Source organism: Dendrobates tinctorius, unplaced genomic scaffold, assembly GCF_039654945.1.
Source record: "Dendrobates tinctorius isolate UK_male_01 unplaced genomic scaffold, ASM3965494v1 ptg000071l, whole genome shotgun sequence".
Classification (NCBI taxonomy): Eukaryota; Metazoa; Chordata; class Amphibia; order Anura; family Dendrobatidae; genus Dendrobates; species Dendrobates tinctorius.
The window spans coordinates 2,025,483-2,044,958 of NW_027361739.1; the positions used below are offsets into that span (position 1 = coordinate 2,025,483).

Sequence of the window (19,476 nt, forward strand, 5' to 3'; positions counted from 1 at the left end):
GTACTGTCGCCGTGTTTATTGTCGCTGTGTCCGTACACACTGTCACCGTCTGTGCTGTCGCCGTGGCTGTACTGTCGCTGTGTCTGTACTGTCGCCGTGTCTGTACTGTCGCCGTGGCTGTATTGTCACTGTGTCTTTACTGTCGCTGTGTCTGTACTGTCGCCGTGTTTATTGTCGCTGTGTCCGTACACACTGTCACCGTCTGTACTGTCGCCGTGGCTGCACTGTCGCCGTGGCTGTACTGTCGCCGTGTCTGTACTGTCGCCGTGGCTGTACTGTCGCCGTGGCTGTATTGTCACTGTGTCTGTACTGTCACTGTGTCTGTACTGTCGCCGTGTCTGTACTGTCGCCGTGGCTGTATTGTCACTGTGTCTGTACTGTCGCCGTGTCTGTACTGTCGCCGTGGCTGTATTGTCACTGTGTCTGTACTGTCACTGTGTCTGTACTGTCGCCGTGTTTATTGTCGCTGTGTCCGTACACACTGTCACCGTCTGTACTGTCGCCGTGGCTGCACTGTCGCTGTGTCCGTACACACTGTCACCGTCTGTGCTGTCGCTGTGTGCAGTCACACCCGAGCACTCGGCTGGAGCTGGGGATCCTCCCACCAGTGACACAGGCCGGAAATAGGGAAGACTTGGGCAGCGGGACTGGTGCGGGCGCCCCACAGACTGAGGAGCACGGGGAGGAGCGGGGACTGAGAGGAGACACCGCGGCTGCAGAGCCGGGTCCTGGGGCTGCTGCTGGAGGACGTTACCGGAGTCACCGGCGGCAGGTAGTGACATGGCTGCTGTGTCTGTGTGTGCTGTCAGTGTCTGTGAGCTCCTCCTCCATCACTGACCTCTGAGTGCTGCCTGCTCCACACGTCATATACATCAGCCATTATCCTGACACCTGCTGCGGGCTGTCTCCTATTGATGTGGATGTAAGTGCTGCCTCTTGGTGTGTGTGTGTATATATATATATTAGTAATGCATCTAGAATATACTATACTGTAATATCTGATGTACATAGGGTAGAATACATTATGATTGTGTATGCTGTAGGTAATCTACTGTATGCTTTAGATGTTACACTGTATACTGTAAGTATACTTATTGTGGCTGTATATTATATGTACATGATTTGATTGGATAGATTATATAAGTATTCTCCTGTATGTACATTAGGTATCGGTGTAATATATACGGTATATAAACATTATGCCCATACATATTATACACTTTCCATATTATTACTGCATATTACACACTGTATACGTGTTATATAATAACTCTTCAGCCTGATTTGGTTTCCCCTATAGCTTTCTCTGATGAATGATGGCTGACCCTTCCCTGTATGTGTCCAGATGGGCGGTGGGACGCAGGTGTAGTCCTGTTGTTGGGGGCCAGCTTCAGGTGGTAAATATCACCACACTACCTAGAAACCTCCATAGATGGAGTGACCGGTGGTTTGCAGGTGTGATGTATCCCGGAGACCTTGTCTTGTTCCTGATACCTGATTGTGGATTGGCTTGAGTTTTGGGGTGGTGGTCCTGATGTGAGCCCCATCCCCAGCAGGGGTGTCTGGTGACATAGGTCCACACCTTGCACACCATCATGTAGAGTGATGCAGATCCGTTTGCATCTGCAATGTCTCTTTTGGTTGTTATTGGCTCTATAGGACGTAGCCCTCCGCCATACAGGGCACCTGATCAGAGGGAAAGCTACAAGCCCAACCTGTCTGTCTGGTAGCCCCAGTGATCTGGGCTTTATTGGGTACAGTACAGGCGTCTGTCTCGCGGCTTATGGAGGGGGTTAACATTCCCTTCAGGACCATTATGGAGTCTTGATGTCTAGCCCGAACCGAGAACCACTAATAGGAGAGGTTCTGCTGGACCCGGCCATGCTGACAGTATGTACTTATAGTGGGACCCACAGTCCAGGTCTAAAGTTGACCCTTGGATTTGCAGTTTCCAGAGGGTCTACATGAGGATTAACCCCCTTCAGTAGGACTAACCTATGTGACTATCCACCTGTTTCTACATGTAATCCACTGTATCAGGTATGTTCACACTGCATGTTTTTTATGTGGATTTTAAGGCAGGAAAAAAAGCAAACACATGAACAAAAAACATTTTTTTTTAATATGGGCAGTTTTTTCTGTTTGTAATTGATTTGATGAGCAGACTTCCTACGTTTTTCTGCAGGGCAGTAGTTCCTGGACTGGTCTAACTGGCTTCTAAAGGCCAGTGGATTCTGTGCGCTGATGCACACAGTTCGTTGTAGGCGGCCGTTTCTGCATCTTTACATCCTTTGTATCCCAGTCCTCCACCTCTTCTCAGATTTTACCTTGCTGTCAGTGAATGGAAACCTCCTTCTTTCCACCTAGAGGCTGAGAACCTGTCCAGGTGCCCCCCGCTGCACGCCTCATTACAGGCCCGGAGCTTCTTTCCATGCTGTCCCTTCGTGGACTGCTGTATTGGTTTTGTTGTCCGTATTTTATCCTTTGCAAGTTCCCATGAAAATGAGGAGACAATTCACCGTAAAAGCTGCACAGACACTGAGCGCTGCCAGCTCTGGAGCCTGGTGGATGTTAGTAGCTGCCGCAGGGCGCTGCCACCTCCCATCTGCCCTGTATCTTAATAAACGCAGTAGAGAGAAGATGTAATGAGTTTATCCCCCACACACGGATGGCGTTCTCCGCTGACAGACGTGTGTCCCCTGGCTCTGTTCTGCCTGCGTCATCTCCCGGCACTTCTCAATTAATTATCAGTACCAGGGACATTGTGTACAGCCTTGTCATAATGATATTAGTGATGTGCATCGCCTTCAGAATAGGAGCAGCGCAGCCGGAGACTATAGGTGATGACCCAATGTAATACGGCCACCCGCTGCCGGGTACGCTGCCACCCGTCATACTCCTGCATCTCATTTATAGGTGGATATTAATGTCATACCATACTTCTCATATCTATGTATTTGTCTAGTTATAAAGAAAAACAGAAAATGAGCATACAAAAAGTGAACTTTTGATTGACCATATGTGGCGCCACTTCTATTCCATACCAGAACCTCTCTCAAGCCTGAACATCACCACGTGGTTGAATAAAAATTCCACTTTTTGCATGATAAATTATTTTTCTTCATATTAGAAGACTTAATTTGGAAGTATCGTATGTCTACAGCAGGGTCGGACACGGACAGAAGAGGGTCCCTGTGCAAGAGCAATATTTGGGCCCTTTGCAGTCCAATAATTAAGCATTGATCCACAATTTCACCTGTTTTAGAGGGTGAGGTGGGCCCTTCTGCGGCTGCACAGGTTCCACCAATGATATGCCCACCTCAGTGAAGCATCACCACACTTAAACCAAAACGGATGACTATGACTCCATTGCTGCTTCATTGTTTCTTCAGTATCCATGAATCCCATCTCTATCTTAGAAATTAGAAAAATAATTTGTGGTCCCCAGTTCTGACTTCGGTCCAGTCATTTTCTTGCAACCGGCCTTCACTTTTGTAATTTCTAGTAGATAGATGGTTATCTGTGAATCCCATATCTAGAAACAAGCAAGATGATTCGCGGTAGACAGTTCTTATGTCATGGAGCCTAGGAAGATGGTGACCGCAAAAAGGAAGTCCTCCTGTAACAAAGGACTGGGCCAGAGGTCAGAACTGGGGACCACCAGTCAGTCAGTCTGTATGTCTGTCTCATCTTCAGCACTGTTTTTCTTCACTGAATGACTTGTGAGGTCATTCCTGTCTGATATTTCCCCTTTTTCCCACAGCAAGTATTGAGCTCCCTCCTCCATCATGGATGACTGTCTTGTCCGAGAGAACGTCGGGGTGATGCCGTACCTAGTGGCTGCGTCTCAGGTCCTTGGGGTGGCGGTACTAGCAGTTACAGGCGCTTGGCTCTCCCAGTACAGAGGGGGGTTTTCCTGGGATGGCCCTGAACAATTTAACGTCCACCCGCTTTGCATGGTGCTGGGAATGGTCTTCTTGTGCGGTGATGGTGAGTAGAGGAATGGTCTGCAATTTTCTGTTCCGTTAGTTTGGACATTTGGAGAGAGAGTCTTGTGACTCAAACGTAAAGTTCAGTGCTGAAGTGTGATCTCCTAACAGTCTATGTGCCACATCGGTCACCAGGAGAGATCCCCTAATAGAGAAGTAGCAGTGGGTGCTTAATTCTTAGGAGGGGGCATAATTTAGGGATGACCTAGAAATGCAGTTGCATAATGCATTCACAAGCCCTGCATGAATCTATGGTCAACTTCTCCAGACCAGGAGAGGGCAGCACTCATGCCTTATGGCAGTAGATGGCCAGGTGTAGGGTATGTCAGTAACATATAGCGCATGGGTAGCTGTATCCGCCAACTGACATATGACATCCTACCTGATGACCGGGTACAAGTAAATTTCATCGATGATGTGACCCATATCAATAACGTCATGAACTGTGATATTTGTACATTGAACAGACAGTACATCTCATTTCTTGGGTTTGCATTATGTCCAAATTGTGGGCATTATTTTACAGTCTCAATGATCCAAACAGGGATGTTCTCCAGCACCAACGAAAGGTAGTTAAAACTTAGCCTTTAATCATATAGGGTGGAAAAATTGGCAGAGTGTGAACATATTGAAAAAAACCAAAACATATTGCTTACTGGTTTTGGGTAGAAAAGCCCCTTAATCATAGCTGATAGCTTGTTGTGGGGTACTTCCTTAAGTAGTAAATCTTGTGGGTGGATTGACAAGGTAAATGGATCAACCCATGTAAACGTGTTCCATAATTATACATATACCATATTATGTCGGTCGATAAGACACACGCAGGAATAGACAAAAGAAAAAAAAATAATACCAATTAAATCTCCATGATGATCTAATAAGAGAAGGAAGACCTTGGCCAAGTACTCACATCTCACACTGGTAATGCCCCTTTCATTTACAATAAGCTCTGGAGGCAGATTCCCAGGGAGATCTATGTCTAACCCATAGATCTTAACAGCTCATTTACACATCAAGAAAAATGCAGATTTCTCTGGAATAAGACATCGGATCACAGGTATTAAGGTATCATTTTATTCCACTTTCTGAGCCAACTTAGAAGGGTTGCCCCTACTGATAGATTCCCTTACATGGTGTATTACAAAAATAAAATGTTCTAACACACAGTGTAGTATTTTTTCATGCCCATCACTACTTATGCAGACACCACATACATTTTGGCCTGACGCTGTGTGGTCAGTCAGTTGTCTGACTGATATGTCGCTGACATGTTGTGTTTTCACAGCGCTGCTGGTGTTTCGGGTGTTTAGGCATGAGACCAAAAGGGCAAGCAAGATCCTCCACGGCACCTTGCACATTCTGGCACTGGGCATCTCTCTTATAGGTAAGTGGCACATTCTGTGGTGGTTTACTGTGTCTATGGTGTACATTTCCTACAATAAGGACTTAATGTACTATATTTGAAGGGCTGTCCTTAAATCACCCTTAAATTGAAATGTTCTCTTTATTTTGAGACAACTTGTTCTCATTCCATAAGCAATCTGCAACTCAATGTATAAAAAAATAGATAGCTCCCTTTCTGTGTAACGTACTTACTACCTGTTGCCAAGTGTAATCCATCTGTAGAAGCAGAGATGCCATCATGGATTACATGGGGGCCTTGTCTTTAGGCCCCTGCTGTGCCGTCTGTCAAACTGCACGCAGGTATAACAGAGTGGCCGGTTTTCAGGAAGGAGCAGACAACCGCCCACTCAACAAAGAATTGATGGCAAGTTACAGAAAACGAGAATCGGGGCAGTTCCTGGATTTATTAGACTGGTATGTGCACCAAAAGAAGTTTGGTTTTAACTGAGTGAGGTGGGAACGCCATGATTTTCTGGGGTGTTATGTATGCGTGAAAGTGGTTTACACCTTAACACAGTGAGTGCAGTATTTCTGAACAGCACAAAGGAGAACTCCATGTTGCGACTGCCGCATCTGCACATTATTTATCTGTGTCCTCGCATACACAGGGGTCCTGTATGTCGCCTCTGGCGCTATTCTAACCTTCCCATAACAGATTGATCGAATTTACAGACTCTAATTGTCGCAGAGCAGATGTGTTTCTACATAAATTGGGGGTGGATAGGTCTTGATGGATAGATTACAGTCTACCTCTAATTATTAACTTTTCTTCCACTCGCGAACAGCAGCAGTAATGATGCGTTTTGTCAGCACACTTATTTAAGCTATTGATTTGTAGAAGACCCATACAGCAGTGTTGGTACCCTTGTGTTATTGTTAGGGGGGATCAGTGTCTTTGTGATTTATAGTACATAAATGGGCAGCAAGACCTTAAAGCAATGTCCTTTTCTTATCAAAATAGGTCTAACATTCATTACAGAACCATTTCTTGAATTTCTTTAGCTTCCCCTAATGGCCGCTGCAGGAAGCCTGAAGGTCATCATTTTACTCTGACAATGCAGGGAGCTCTGTATCAGAGTTTGAATTTCAATATATATTAAAGGGAATCTGTCACCTCCATAAGTGATATTTGCATGCAAAAATAGAGTTAATCTGCAGGTAAGTGGCTTTAAAATCATGTCTTCCTGCCATACTGGAGTAGCGGCTGCAGGGAGAAAATGAAATTATATTATCCCTGCACCTACACTGTGTTCAACAGCCTGCTCTCCAGGGTCTGTATGTGCAGAGCAGGGTGTCAATCCAGTGCCAGGGCGTGATTACAAGTGCACTCACAGTCTAGTGAGCGGTGACTGCTCCCTGCACCGCCCCGATGAGGCCAGCAGCTGCAGGGAGAACTTAAGTTCATTTTCTCCCACTAGGCACAGCTCCAGTAAGGCATCAAGACATGATGTATATGGTATTTACTTGCAGATTACCCCTATATTTACAGGTAAAGAGCATTGTCAAAACTGTCCCCATTGTTTGCTGCCGTTTTGGCGTAAGCCAACCAATATTTTAGTTATATAGTGAGATTTTCTTATCTGTGCACAGGAATCATCGCTGTATTCCAGTACCACAAGAAGAAGAACATCCCGGACATGTACAGTCTGCACAGCTGGCTGGGCATCACCACGTTCTCGCTCTACCTCCTGCAGGTGAGGTGGGACGTGCCGTCCTGTGTCTTCTTGGTAGGGGTAGAAGTGAAGACTGGGATAACCCCCCATTCACTGCTACGGATAAGCTTTCTTCCACCCTGGGCAGAGCTTGTTTGGTGCACTAGCCTTAAGTTTAAATACTCTAACCAAGGAAAAGTGGAGGGTTGGCGCCTCTTCCCCGAACTCCGTACCCTGGTCACACACTATTTCCTCAGTAATGCCTCCATCTAGGATCTCTGCTCAGCTTGTCTCCTATGTGTCCTTTGTCCTACTTGTCTTATGATTATCCTATGGTTACATTGGCTCCGATCGCGGTCACGTGTGGAGTAAAGGTGACCAATGCTTTCTTGGCTCCAGTTGCGCTTTGATGACCTGTTGACGGACAGCCAGTAGACCTTCTGTATAACAGTCTGCTCTCTCTTTACAGTGGATCCTAGGCTTCATTATGTTCTTTCTGCCTGGCGTGGGTTTTGCACTCCGGAGTCGCTTTAAGCCATTTCATGTGTTCTTGGGTTTAAGTCTCCTAGTGAGCACCATCGCCACGTGCCTGCTGGGCCTCACAGAGAAGATGTTGTTTGTATTGCCGTGAGTATGTCAGTGGCTTAGCCCCCCCCCATTACCCGTTATCTACGTGGCCATACACTGTATGGGTAAGTCATGACTACACTAGGGTTATGCTTACTCTTAACCCCTTAGTTACCTGGCGTGGAAGGGCAATAACCAGATCAGCCCATTCCCTACCAGGGACATTTTTAAGAGCACTTTATTTTTTATCTAGTTTTTTTTTTACATTTTTTTTTTTATTACCACTAAAACTTATTTTAAATTTTGTTCCAATTTCCATAACAATAATTTTTATATAGAAAACACATTTTGTCTTGTTTTTATTTTTTCAACGGGACCTTGGCTATTAACAGGAATACGGACTAACTGCACCTTTTTCATTTAAAAAAAAAAAAAAAAAAAAAAATGTATTAATCTATATACTCCTTCATTTCACACATTGTGTCCCCACATAAGGTCATATAGGACCTTTGGGGGGATATTACAATAGATACTTTTTTTTATGCAATTTACCCTGTAACTGGTGATGGTATATTAATCCCAGTTACAGGGAAAATTCAGCCTCTTAGCTGCCTTGCAGAGTTAATCTGGGTGTGGTAGAAACCTGCAGCTCCTAATCCCTCCCTACACATGGCAGTCACAGAGGTGGAAGTGTTGGTAGTGCTTCCTAATCTGTATAGACAGCGCTCATTTATTGCCATGTATACGATGATCAGGAAGACAGAAATGGTGATAAACCTACTCTGCCTCGTCTGTGGGGAGTCCGGCGCTGTGTCTGACAGCCGGCTCCTCTTTCCTGCAGCTACACGATCTCACGCAGCTGCTTACTCTACAATGAGGGTTTTGAACATCCCTGTAGAGTAATGTGCGGACCACCTGAATGTTTTAAGTGTACAGGTGGTCTGCAAGTTGTTAGTGGCTGGCCTCTGTTTTTTTTTTTTTTGTTTTTTTTTTAAATAACCTTTGTTCTGCTCTTTAGCAGTCATAACTTTTGTTTTTTTCACTGATATATAATTTTTTTAGTACTGTTTTGGATCAAATCATTATGTTTATTTGTGATACAAGCAAAAAAAACAACTTTTTATTTCTATCACTTGACATTTCACACCAGATAGCCCGTTGAATGATTTATAGTTATTATGGTAGTGTGCATAGCTTGAAATGTTTAGGTTTTTTTACATGTATGTAATATATATTTTAGTTGAAAAAAAATCTGTTTGCACCAAGATAGATGCAAATATTGAATATATGAATTTTACTAAATGGCATCGCTGTTTAAGATAATTCATACATTGATTATTTGCATAGGTCATGGCAGTCACAGTGTGCTACTGCTGCTGCTGCATTCTTTGTTCTGTGTAAGTGTGTATCTTCCACACTGTCCCTGGGGCTGATCTGGATCTACTAGGACCCTGAGGCTCCACTATGTCAGCCAGACACTCAGTGATCATATGATCACCAGGTGATAAACTGCTTCTGTCCTCTCCCCATGTTGTCTGACAGCCGGGGACGGACCTGCTGCTGCTAGAATTGCAGGAGCTTTAGGCTATGTGCACACGCTGCGGATTCTGCTGCGGATCCGCAGTGTTTCTGCAGCTGCGGGTCCGCAGCAGATTTAGGTGTGTTGTACAGTACCATTGTTTTCAATGGTAAACTGGAAAACACTGTGCACATGCTGCGGATTTTTCCGCGCGGTTTTGCTGCTGTTTACAATCCGCAGCATGTCAGTTCTTTAGTGCAGAAACGCTGCAGTTTCACACCTCATCCATTATGAGGTGTAAAACCGCAGGCAAAACGCAGGACTTTAGTCCTGTGGATTTATCTGCGGTTTTCACTACAAAATCCGCAGAGCCAAAAAACTCTATGTGCACATAGCCTTAGGGTAAGTGCACACGTAGTTTTTTGGTTGTGCTGATTTTGTTGAGATATCCGCAGGTAAATCCGCAGGACAAAAGTCCTGCAGTTTTTCTTCGGATTAGCTTGCGGTTTTGCCCTGCGGTTTCACACCTCATAATGATAAGGTGTGAAACTGCAGCAGAAACCGCACAAAGAGTTGACATGCTGCAGATTGTAACCCGCAGCAAATCCGCGCGGCAAAATCCGCAGCATGTGCACAGCAGTTTTTTTTTCCATAGGAAATAAAGTTACTGTACAACGCAGCAGAATCTGCTGCAGCCCCGCAGAGCCAAAACTGCTGCGGATCCGCAGCAGAATCTGCAGCGTGTGCACATACCCTTAGGCTGTGTTCACACGTAGCGGAACTCTCGCGGAAATTACCGCGAGAATTCGGGAATTCCATTCCGCAGGAAAATCGCATTTAGCGTAATTAGCTTGCAGAATTGCTAGCGTTTTCCAAGCGATCTGTAGCATCGCTTGGAGAACTGATTGACAGGTGGGTCACACTCGTCAAACAGTGTTTGACGGGTGTGACCAACTTTTTACAATTGAGGCTGCCTATGCGGTATCAGTAGTAAAAGAATGTAAAAAATAATAATAAAAAAAATATTGTTATTCTCACCTTCCGACGTCCCGCGCAGCCTTCCCGCCTCTCTCCACGCTCCCGGTCATCCTTTGCGACAATTACCGCGATGACATCCGTTCTCGCGGGATCGCGACATCTCGCGGTCATTCGCGATGACGTCGTGTGAATGACCGCGAGACTTCGCGATCCCGCAAGAACTGACGTAATCACTCGCATAGGCTTACTGGGACCGGGAGCGTGGAGAGAGGCGGGAAGGCTGCGCCGAACGTCGGAAGGTGAGAATAACAATATTTTTTATTTTAAATTCTATTTTTTACAGGGATATGGTACCCACAGCCCGGAGGACAGTCTCCTCTCCTCCGGACCGTGGGTACCATCCGCAAATGTTCTGCTTACTTTTCGCATGGTGTGCACAGCCACATGCGGAAAGTAAGCAGAACAATGCATTCCTATGGGTGCGGGATCGCTGCAATTCCGCGAAATTAATGAGCATGCTGCGGTTTTTTACCGCAAAGCGATTCCGCCGCGGTAAGAACCGCAGCATTAGCACAGCATTGCGGAATCCCATAGGAATGCATGGGATGCTTATTTTCTGCGTTTTCACGGCAAAAACGCGCGAAAAAAACGGTACGTGTGATCGAGGCCTTAGGCTATGTACCCACGTATGCAGAAAATTCCTGACAAAAAAAACAGACTCCTTCCCAGAAAGCACGCCTTTCTTTCCGCGCGTTTTTGCCGCAATTTTTTCCGGAGCATCCCCAGTCTCATGGAATATAGTTAGATTTTTCCGTGGGAAAAAAACACATCAATATGCACAAAGTGCGGAATTCATTCAAATGAATGGGATGCTTCTTGTAAGTGTTTAAGCATTTTTGCCGTTAAAAACGCTTAAAAAAAACAGGAAAAAAAAATGCTTACGTGTGCACACACCCTTAATCCCATGCCAGAAATTTACAATGGCCCAGAATTAAAGTCAGGGATTAAGTGCTGTAACTTAAAGGCCCCGTTACACATAACGATGTCCCAGCGATCCCACCAACGATCCGACATGGATGGGATCGCTGGGACATCATTAGGCTGATCGCTGGTGAGCTGTCACATAGACAGCCCCTCCAGCGAGCAAGCTAGTATCTAAGGTAAACAGCGGGTTTCTAATAGCCGCGTGGCTCTCGTAAACCACTGTTTACCTTAGATACCAGCGTGCAGCGTCGCTGATCGTTGCTTTCCCGCTGCCACATGCAGCGATGCGCGCTGGCCAGCGGGAGACCAACGATCAAACAATGGCCCAGGACGATCCTGCATGATCAGCGATAGCCAGCATGATTATGAATACAGCTCTTCAGGATTAGTAATGTAACATACGCTCGGCGTTCTCCATACCTAAAGACATTTGCGTTTCCTTTCTTGTAGAGATGAGTACGCCAAGCTCCCGTCAGAAGGTATCCTCGCCAACTGTCTGGGTCTGCTGCTCGTGGTGTTTGGATTGGTAATTGCCTATATCGTCACGCGAGATGAATGGAGGCGACCACCGCTGCCAGAGGAGCAGGCTCTCTCTATTGACTTCAAAACCCTGACCCAGGGGGAGAGCCCGACCGAACCGTAATATATTGTGAGCTGTCAGTGTGCAGCGCTTGCGATTGTAACGTGTGATACTTGCTGTATTGGGGGCTTCTCCCAAGGTTCGGAGCTGGTTTTGTGTTTTTCGTGCAGTTTTGAGAGGCCTAAAATCAATTCATGGAGCAGAACCAAGGCTTGGCTCGCACAGCATTGCTGCTGTATACGTTGTTTTCTTTATGATTTCCCTTCTACGTTTTTTTTTTTTTCAGGTTGTCAGATGTGTAGCCTTGTGTTCTATAGCACCCCCTGTGGTCTGACCATGGGGGTGCACAAAGTGATGTTTATTGTCCTCAGGAATTCAACCCCACAAACGCAGACTCCAGGGAGGGTTCAATTGTGCAAAATAGCAGGGACTATATAAGATTGACATAATTTATTTTTGCCAAGTGATGGTTCATTTCAATGATATTTGTATTTTTTTTTTAAGCACAAACACTTGTGTGAAGCTATTTAAAGTCCATAGTCATATGGAAGTGTTTCAATAATAACCACCTTGATCTGTGGTGTTATAACAACCCCTAAAATGCCATAAAGGAATGTTGGGGGTTGTAGTTTCATCTCACCTGAAGAGCAATGGGTTGGAGACCCCATCTGTGTTACAGCAGATACATTTTTTGATAAGGGCAGCACAATGGTATTTTTACACCGATATAGTCGAGAGACCACGCACATAACCAAAGTCACATGTATTATACTATCGCCACATTCCATGCACAGGACACATGTGACTGTGTAGCACCACTACCTCCTAAGAGAATACAGTTTCCCATGCTCCGTAGTAAGAGTTAGGCTGTGTGCACACTGCACACGCTGCGGATTCTGCTGCAGATCCGCAGCAGTTTTGGCTCTGCGGATCCGCAGCAGAATTAGCTGCGGTGTACAGTACCATTATAGCCTATGGAAAATGGAAACCGCAGTGCTGATGGTGCAGAATTTTCCTCGCGGTTTTTGCTGCGGTTTCCAATCCGCAGAAAGAATTGACATGTCATTCTTTTCTGCGGATTCCGCTGCGGTTTACCATCTCTTCCATTGTAGAGATGAAAAACCGCAGGGCAAAACCGCAGATAAATCGCAGGTCTTTTGACCTGCGGATTTTGCAAAATCTGTGCGGAAAAACCCGCAGACCAATCCGCAGCGTGTGCACATAGCCTTAGCGGATGTACAGTCTGTAACAACTACTCAAGGAGCGACTGCCTTAACTAAAAGTTATAGGAAAGAGGATGGATGATCTGAATCGTCTCCAAAATAGTCAAGAAGTCTATCATAGATTATATACTATGGGACTGGTGTGTGTCTGTATCCTTGAAAAGGATTTTGCCGCGTCATCTGGGTGCAGCATAATTTAGGAATAGAGACCGTAATTCCAACACTATGTCACTTACTGGGCTGCTTGCTGCAGTTTTATCCAGTAAGAAATTCTTACTAGAGGACTAGTAAATTGGCTGCAATGTAGTCCTCCATATTTCTGAGCTCTGTAAAACCCCGCCCCTACCTCTAATTGGCAGCTTTCTGCCTATGCTCAGTGTACGCAGAAAGCTGCCAATCGGTGGTGTGGGTGGAGTTATACACAGGGAACTGATGGATCTGCAGCAAACTGATTTTTCTCAAAACTGCAGCTAGCAGACCAGTATGTGACATCACAGGAATCAGGGTCTGTGCCCCTACATCATACTGCTGTCAGATAGGGTAGCAAAAACATGATGATAGATTCAAATAAGGGAAACAACTAGAGTCTGCAGAAAACTAGTAGCAAGGTATCCTCTCAACCTACCATTAGGCCTTTCTTAGCCTGGTCATGTTCACATGTTCTGGCTTACAGATACCGATGTAAAATACTGACCAAATACTGAACATGTGAACGTGGCCTTAAACCTGTCATTCATCTCACCGAGAAATCTCATGAAGTTTAAACACAACGAATAGGAGATGGCATTGTGTAGGGGGTAAATGAACATGCAGCATGTAAACACAGGGGAGATCTGTGCTGTGTTTTGATGCTGGATGAAGTTGGAGAATAAGTAATGTAATAGATGGATTCCTGTGTCTTATTCAGCAGCAGGATAGATGTGGAGAACAGAAGCAGGAACAGAGGTAAAGCCTCCAGCCTTCTCTGCACGGTTGGGTTGCTGCTGGCTCTATACAGAATGTAGTAAGAGACTCGGGATTATCCCTGTAGAAATAGCTATGTAATCCTCCATTAGCAAGGCTGCCAAATCCTTAAGGGATTTGATCACATGACTGATAACTTCATATAGAATGCTGTTATTTATGTTCAGGCTTCTGGTTGGAGCTGAGGAAAATGTTCAACCACAATGCATTTCGATGATTCGCTGCCTGTTGGAGAAGTAGTTAGGTAAAACTCAAACAACGCTCATCGTGGGACTGTAGCCTTAGAATTTCAGCCACGGTCACTTCTGGTGTTGTTCTCACAACTGATGGGTCCTCTTTGAGACACATGACCTAATTTCAGTGAAGATATGACATGTAAGGACAATATTGTGATGATTCTAACGCAGCCACTGCCGGAGCAATCAGTTATTCTTTGTGTCTTAATTATTTGTGCCAAATCTGTATTTCTGTGATAATAAATGGGCCATTGATAATCTCCTGCACAGTGACATCATTAATGTAAAGGCAAAATCGGAACTTCCATTACGGAGGACAAGAAGATGCCTCATGTGTATATATAACGTTTTCTGGATCCTCTGATGGATCCGTCAAAATTTTGGCGTCCGCTGTCTGGAGTGGACGGACATTTTTTGTCTGCGTTGAAACGGCAGATAGCAACGGATCAGTCTGTGTCCACCTTAGGGCGACGGATCTATTGCAAACCGTCAATTGACGGAATCCGCCAACGGATTCCACTTTTTTATACTGAGCATGCCCGGAAAGCTTCCATTCATGTAATTTAACTCCAAAAGTCTCAGTGTGTGTCTCTCTCTAGTTCTGTTCTTTTACATTTCATACATGGCGCCTACAGCGGATCTGTCCAAACAGCGGATCTGATCCGGTGCATCCGTTTTTTCACAATTTGGCGGATTTCAACTGACGTCAAAAGACTGAAGTGTGAAAGAGGTCTAAGCCAAAACCAGGAGTGGAACAATCAGAGAAAAAGTATAATAGAAACCCGTCACCACTTCTGGATTTATCACCCTCTCCTGGTCCTGGCTTACAAAGTGATGTAAATAACGGAACATGTGAATGTGACTCCATCACACAACCATATTTTCAGTCCTAGTGTTGTCTGGAAAAAAAAGGACAGCACTCGGACTGTTATTCAAGGGGGCAGAGCAAATGAGTGATTTTTTTTATTTCCCACCATCTGAAGCGGTGCGTACAAAAAAAAAATAAACTCAGCATGCGCTTCTTCCATAAATCGGATTAGATTCACCCATCCAAGTCTATGGGTGCGTGAAAAAAAAAAATCAGATGTCATACAGAACCACAGTATGACAAATATTTTTTACGGATACATTGCAATTCTGTAACACAGGAAACTGTAAATGATTAATATCTGCTGCCATAGAAATTTTTTTTTTTTTTTTTAAATATGTTCGTGCCCGTAGAGGCAGCTACCAGTCAGGCTTGGTTCACATTAGTAGTTATGTTCGGTCAGGTTTCTATAGTGTAGTTTATTCTACACTACATAAAAAATACAAACTGATGGACTATTTAAAAGTCACTGATTTTAGTTAGGATCTATCACAAAATATCTGTTATAACCATCATGGACACAACAAGTGTGAACAGAGCTGTAGGCAACTGCTTAAAAACAGTAAAAACCTGATTTACACTTTTTTTTATGAAGCTTTCCCTTTAATTTATCAATTGTTAAATGTATTTTTTTTTTTTATTGATTTTTTTTTTTTTTTTAAGAATGAAAAAAAAACAAACCTTGCAATGTTCACACTGGCGCCCTCTTTGCCTAATATTGGGTTTCTCCTTCCAGTTCTTCATATGGACATTAGCAGCAATAGATTTACTCAGACTCAGGCAGCTCAGTGCCTCATGGTGACGGAAGAAAGTTGAGGAATTAATTTCCAACGAACTCCGCTCACCTCAATGACGTCAGCGCGAGCACCGTGGGAAAGTTCTCGCAAGCACTCGAGCCTACATCATTGAGGTGAAAGGAGTTCATTGGCTCTCAACTCCGATGACCGATCTGATGCACCACGAGTATGAAAACGGTGACGTCAGTGAGGTGAAAGGAGTTCTTCAATAGAAAGTATATAAAAAAAAAAAATCACCTCTTACAGGTCTGCAAGGGTAAAATTCTTTAAAAAGTGTTAAATCTGTGTAAAACAGGAAGTAGGAATCTAATATTAGGCCTAGTGGCTAATGTGAATATTGCAAGATTTGTGATATATATATATATATATACACACAGTATATAATCAGAGCTGGGAAAAGTATGGGCCACATCTGGCTCTACGGCCGTTCCATTCCTGCCTGCAGCCCCAGGTGTGACACTGAAAAGAGTAGCCCATGGGCTTCACCATGCCCACTTCCTTTCTGCCGCCACCCGCTTCCCGATGTCAACACCACCCGTATTCTAAGAATGGAGACATACATTAGTGGAAGACAGAGACCCCAGCTTCTTCTTCCCCCAATCGGGGCGGAAAACGCAGACGCAATTATGTCATTTCATCTTGTCTGCTGTATGGAGAGTCAGTGCACAGGAGACAGGAGCAGAGTGTTGGGGGGGGGGGGACAGGAGCAAGGTGAGTATGTATGTTTTTTCTTCATCTATGTGTATGGGATGTTTGCATGTATATAGGAGGGCTCACACTGTATATCGGTGGGGCTGTGTGGTTGATTGCACTATATATAGAGGGCTTTGTTGGGGCTCATACTGCCTATAGAGAAGCTATGTGGGGGCTCACACTGCATAGAGGAGCTATGTGGGGGCTCACACTGCATAGAGGAGCTATGTGGGGGCTCACACTGCATTGAGGAGCTATGTGGATGCTCATACTCATAGGGGGACAATGTGGATGCCAATACTGTATATAGGGAGGCTGTTGTCTCATATGGTATATTGGGGGATGTCAGCATACTTAATTGTGCGCAATATTAAGTGATATAATTACAATTATAATTAATATTATGTTAATAATAATGAGCAGAATTCCTTTCAGGCTATTGGTTCAGTCCTCCACAACAGTTTGTCTCTCTCATCTGGTCCCTTGGGAAAATGAATTGCCCACCCCTGATATAGATACTACTACTGAAAAATGGAAAAAAATGTTATCAAACATTTAAAAAAATATATTGAAAACCTGATTACAACAATAGGTAATTTTTTAACCTCTTCATGACATTTGACCGAAGCAGTGCTCACATGATCACCTGTGCGCGCTCGGCTTAAGTGAAAGCCAAGCCCCGGCTGTCAGTCAGAAGCGGTGCCAGCACTGCCCTGGGCAATTTAACCCCCTAAATGCTGCAATCAATAGCGATAGCATTTTCAAGGCTAGGAGAGGGACGGGGCTGCCTCTCCCTTCCGATCAGCGCCCTCACTCTACATATAATTGGGAACTACTTTGCAAACTGTGAGGTCCATTTTATTCTATTAGCCCTCATAAAACATGAACTTAAACATTTTAGAGGTAAAAAAATTAATCTTTCTTCACTGCCCAATTGTATAAAATTCTGTGAGGCACATATGGTGTCAACTTGCTCACTACACCCCCTAATGAATTCATCTAGGGGTGCATTTTGTAAAATGGGGTCACTTATGGGGCGGTTCTGCTGTCTTGACACTTCAAGGCAATGTGACATGGCACCCTCAAACCATTCCAGCAAAATCTAATATGGTATTTCTTACCTTTTGAGCTTTGCACTGTGCTTCAAAAGTAGTTTTCCACCACATATTCGCATACTCAGGAGAAATTGTGCAACAAATTGAAAATTAAAAACTTGGGGCCAAAGCAACATATTATTGGAAAAAATGGTAATTTTTCAGTTACACAGCCCAGTGTTATGCAATTTTGTGAATCGTCTGAGGGTTAAAAATGCCCACAACACCCCTGTATGAATTCAAGAGGTGTAGTTTCCAAAATGGGATCATTTGTGTGGATTTCTGCGGTTTTGGCATGTCAGGGGCTCTTCAAATGTGACATGACGTCCGCAATCTATTCCAACCAAAATTGCGCGAGTCCAGAGTTCTATTCGAGCCCTGCTGTGCACACAGTCAGCCGTTTTCTACCACATCTGCAGTATCGGTGTAATTAGTAGAAATTGTACAAAAAATAGCATGGTCCATTGTTTCCTTTTACCCTTGTGAAAATTAAAAATTTGAGGCTGAAGCAACATTTTTGCAGCAAAAATTCAAGGTACTCACATCTCTAAATAAATTCCTTAAGGGGTGTAGTTTCTAAAATAGGGTCATTTGTGCAGGGTTTCTACTTTTTAGGCACACATGGCGCTCTGCAAACACGACCTGGTACCCGCTGTATATTCCAGGCAATTTTGCGTTCTAAAAATCAACTAGTTATTTTTCCCTTCCAAGCCCTGCCATGCTCCCAAGCAGTAGTTTTCCACTACATATGGGTATCGGGCATACCCAGAAGACATTGCACAACAAATTACATGGTCCATTTTCTCCTTTTCCCATTATGAAAATGCGCAAAATATGGGGCTAAAGGAACAGTTTTGTGGGGGGAAAAAGTAAAGTTTTCATTTTTTTTCTTCCACATTGCTTTAATTCCTGTGATGCATTTAAAGGGTTAATATACTTACTGAATGTGTTTTGAGGGGTGCAGTTTTTAGACTGGTGTCACTTTGGATATTTTCTGTCAGAGGCCCCTCAAAGTCACTTTGGGTGTGATGCCTGAAAAAAATTGGTTTTGTAAGTTTTGTTGGAAAAATTACAAATTGCTGATAAAACTTTGAAACCTTCTAACTTCCTGACAAAAAAAAAATCATGTTTCAAAATTGTGCTGATGTAAAGTAGACATGTGGCAAATGCTATGGATTAACTACCGTAGTTTGGCTGGAGTCACACTACCGTATAACACGACCGAGTGCTATGTGATAAAACATTGCATAGCACTCGGCCCAGTGTAATACTATGGGGTAGATCACATCTGCAATTATTTTCTCAGGCCGATTCGGTATAAGAGAACAATGGCAGCATGCTCTGATTTGCAGCGAGACTCGGCTCACTCGCACCCATACAAGTCTACGGACTTTGGACTGCACTCGGATGTCATCCCAGTCAGTCCGATATACAGTGAGTCAGGTAATGGAGGAGATGGAGAAATTACTTTCTCAGTTTCCTCCGCAGCTGTGTGTCATGCGAGAGGATCGGCGCACTGATACACGGATCACACTCGCAGCAGAGCAGGAGCCGAGGGTCATTAGTAGAGTCGTGCCATACTAGTACCCTATTCGTGCCGAATGTATGTTTGATGACCGGTTTTGAACATATTCAGTAATGTCTACTTTAATGTTCGGCTGTGTTCGATGAATATTGCAACAACAATATTCGCTGCCGATCATATTCGTAACCGAATCCAAATTTGCTCAACTCTTAAGTCATTAGCATATCGCATCGGCTGCCATACGCTGGTGTGATTCCAGTCTTTGTGTGAGATAACTTTCTGGTCTAGGGACATAAATATTGTAAGTTTGGAGGTTTTGACCAAAATTCAGATATTTTGAAAAATAAAAGCAAAAAAAAAAAAAATTCACAAAAACAATCTCTGTGGGTTCTGTTGAAGCGTTC

The 19,476-nt window shown here is 44.2% G+C and overlaps 1 protein-coding gene across 2 annotated transcripts; it reads left to right on the top strand.

Annotated features, from left to right (window-relative positions):
* The first annotated feature begins 556 nt into the window (after window positions 1-556).
* CYB561 (cytochrome b561) lies at window positions 557-14,357 on the top strand. 2 transcript variants are annotated; one of them, XM_073582319.1, is made up of 6 exons: window positions 557-922; window positions 3,764-3,990; window positions 5,275-5,373; window positions 6,984-7,087; window positions 7,515-7,672; window positions 11,544-14,357. In XM_073582319.1, the coding sequence occupies exons 2-6, from the start codon at window positions 3,789-3,791 to the stop codon at window positions 11,734-11,736; spliced, it is 756 nt and encodes a 251-aa protein (XP_073438420.1). In that variant the 5' UTR covers window positions 557-922; window positions 3,764-3,788; the 3' UTR covers window positions 11,737-14,357. The 2 variants fall into 2 exon arrangements, with proteins under 2 accessions (XP_073438420.1, XP_073438419.1); XM_073582318.1 differs by having other exon boundaries at window positions 559-772.
* Window positions 14,358-19,476: the final 5,119 nt, after the last annotated feature.

Coding starts and splice junctions, on each gene's coding strand:
- CYB561 (XM_073582319.1), top strand. CDS start 3,789: ATGGATGACTGTCTTGTCCGAGAGAACGTCGGGGTGATGCCGTACCTA. Junction 3,991..5,274: donor GGTCTTCTTGTGCGGTGATG/GTGAGTAGAGGA, acceptor GTGTTTTCACAG/CGCTGCTGGTGTTTCGGGTG. Junction 7,673..11,543: donor AAGATGTTGTTTGTATTGCC/GTGAGTATGTCA, acceptor CCTTTCTTGTAG/AGATGAGTACGCCAAGCTCC.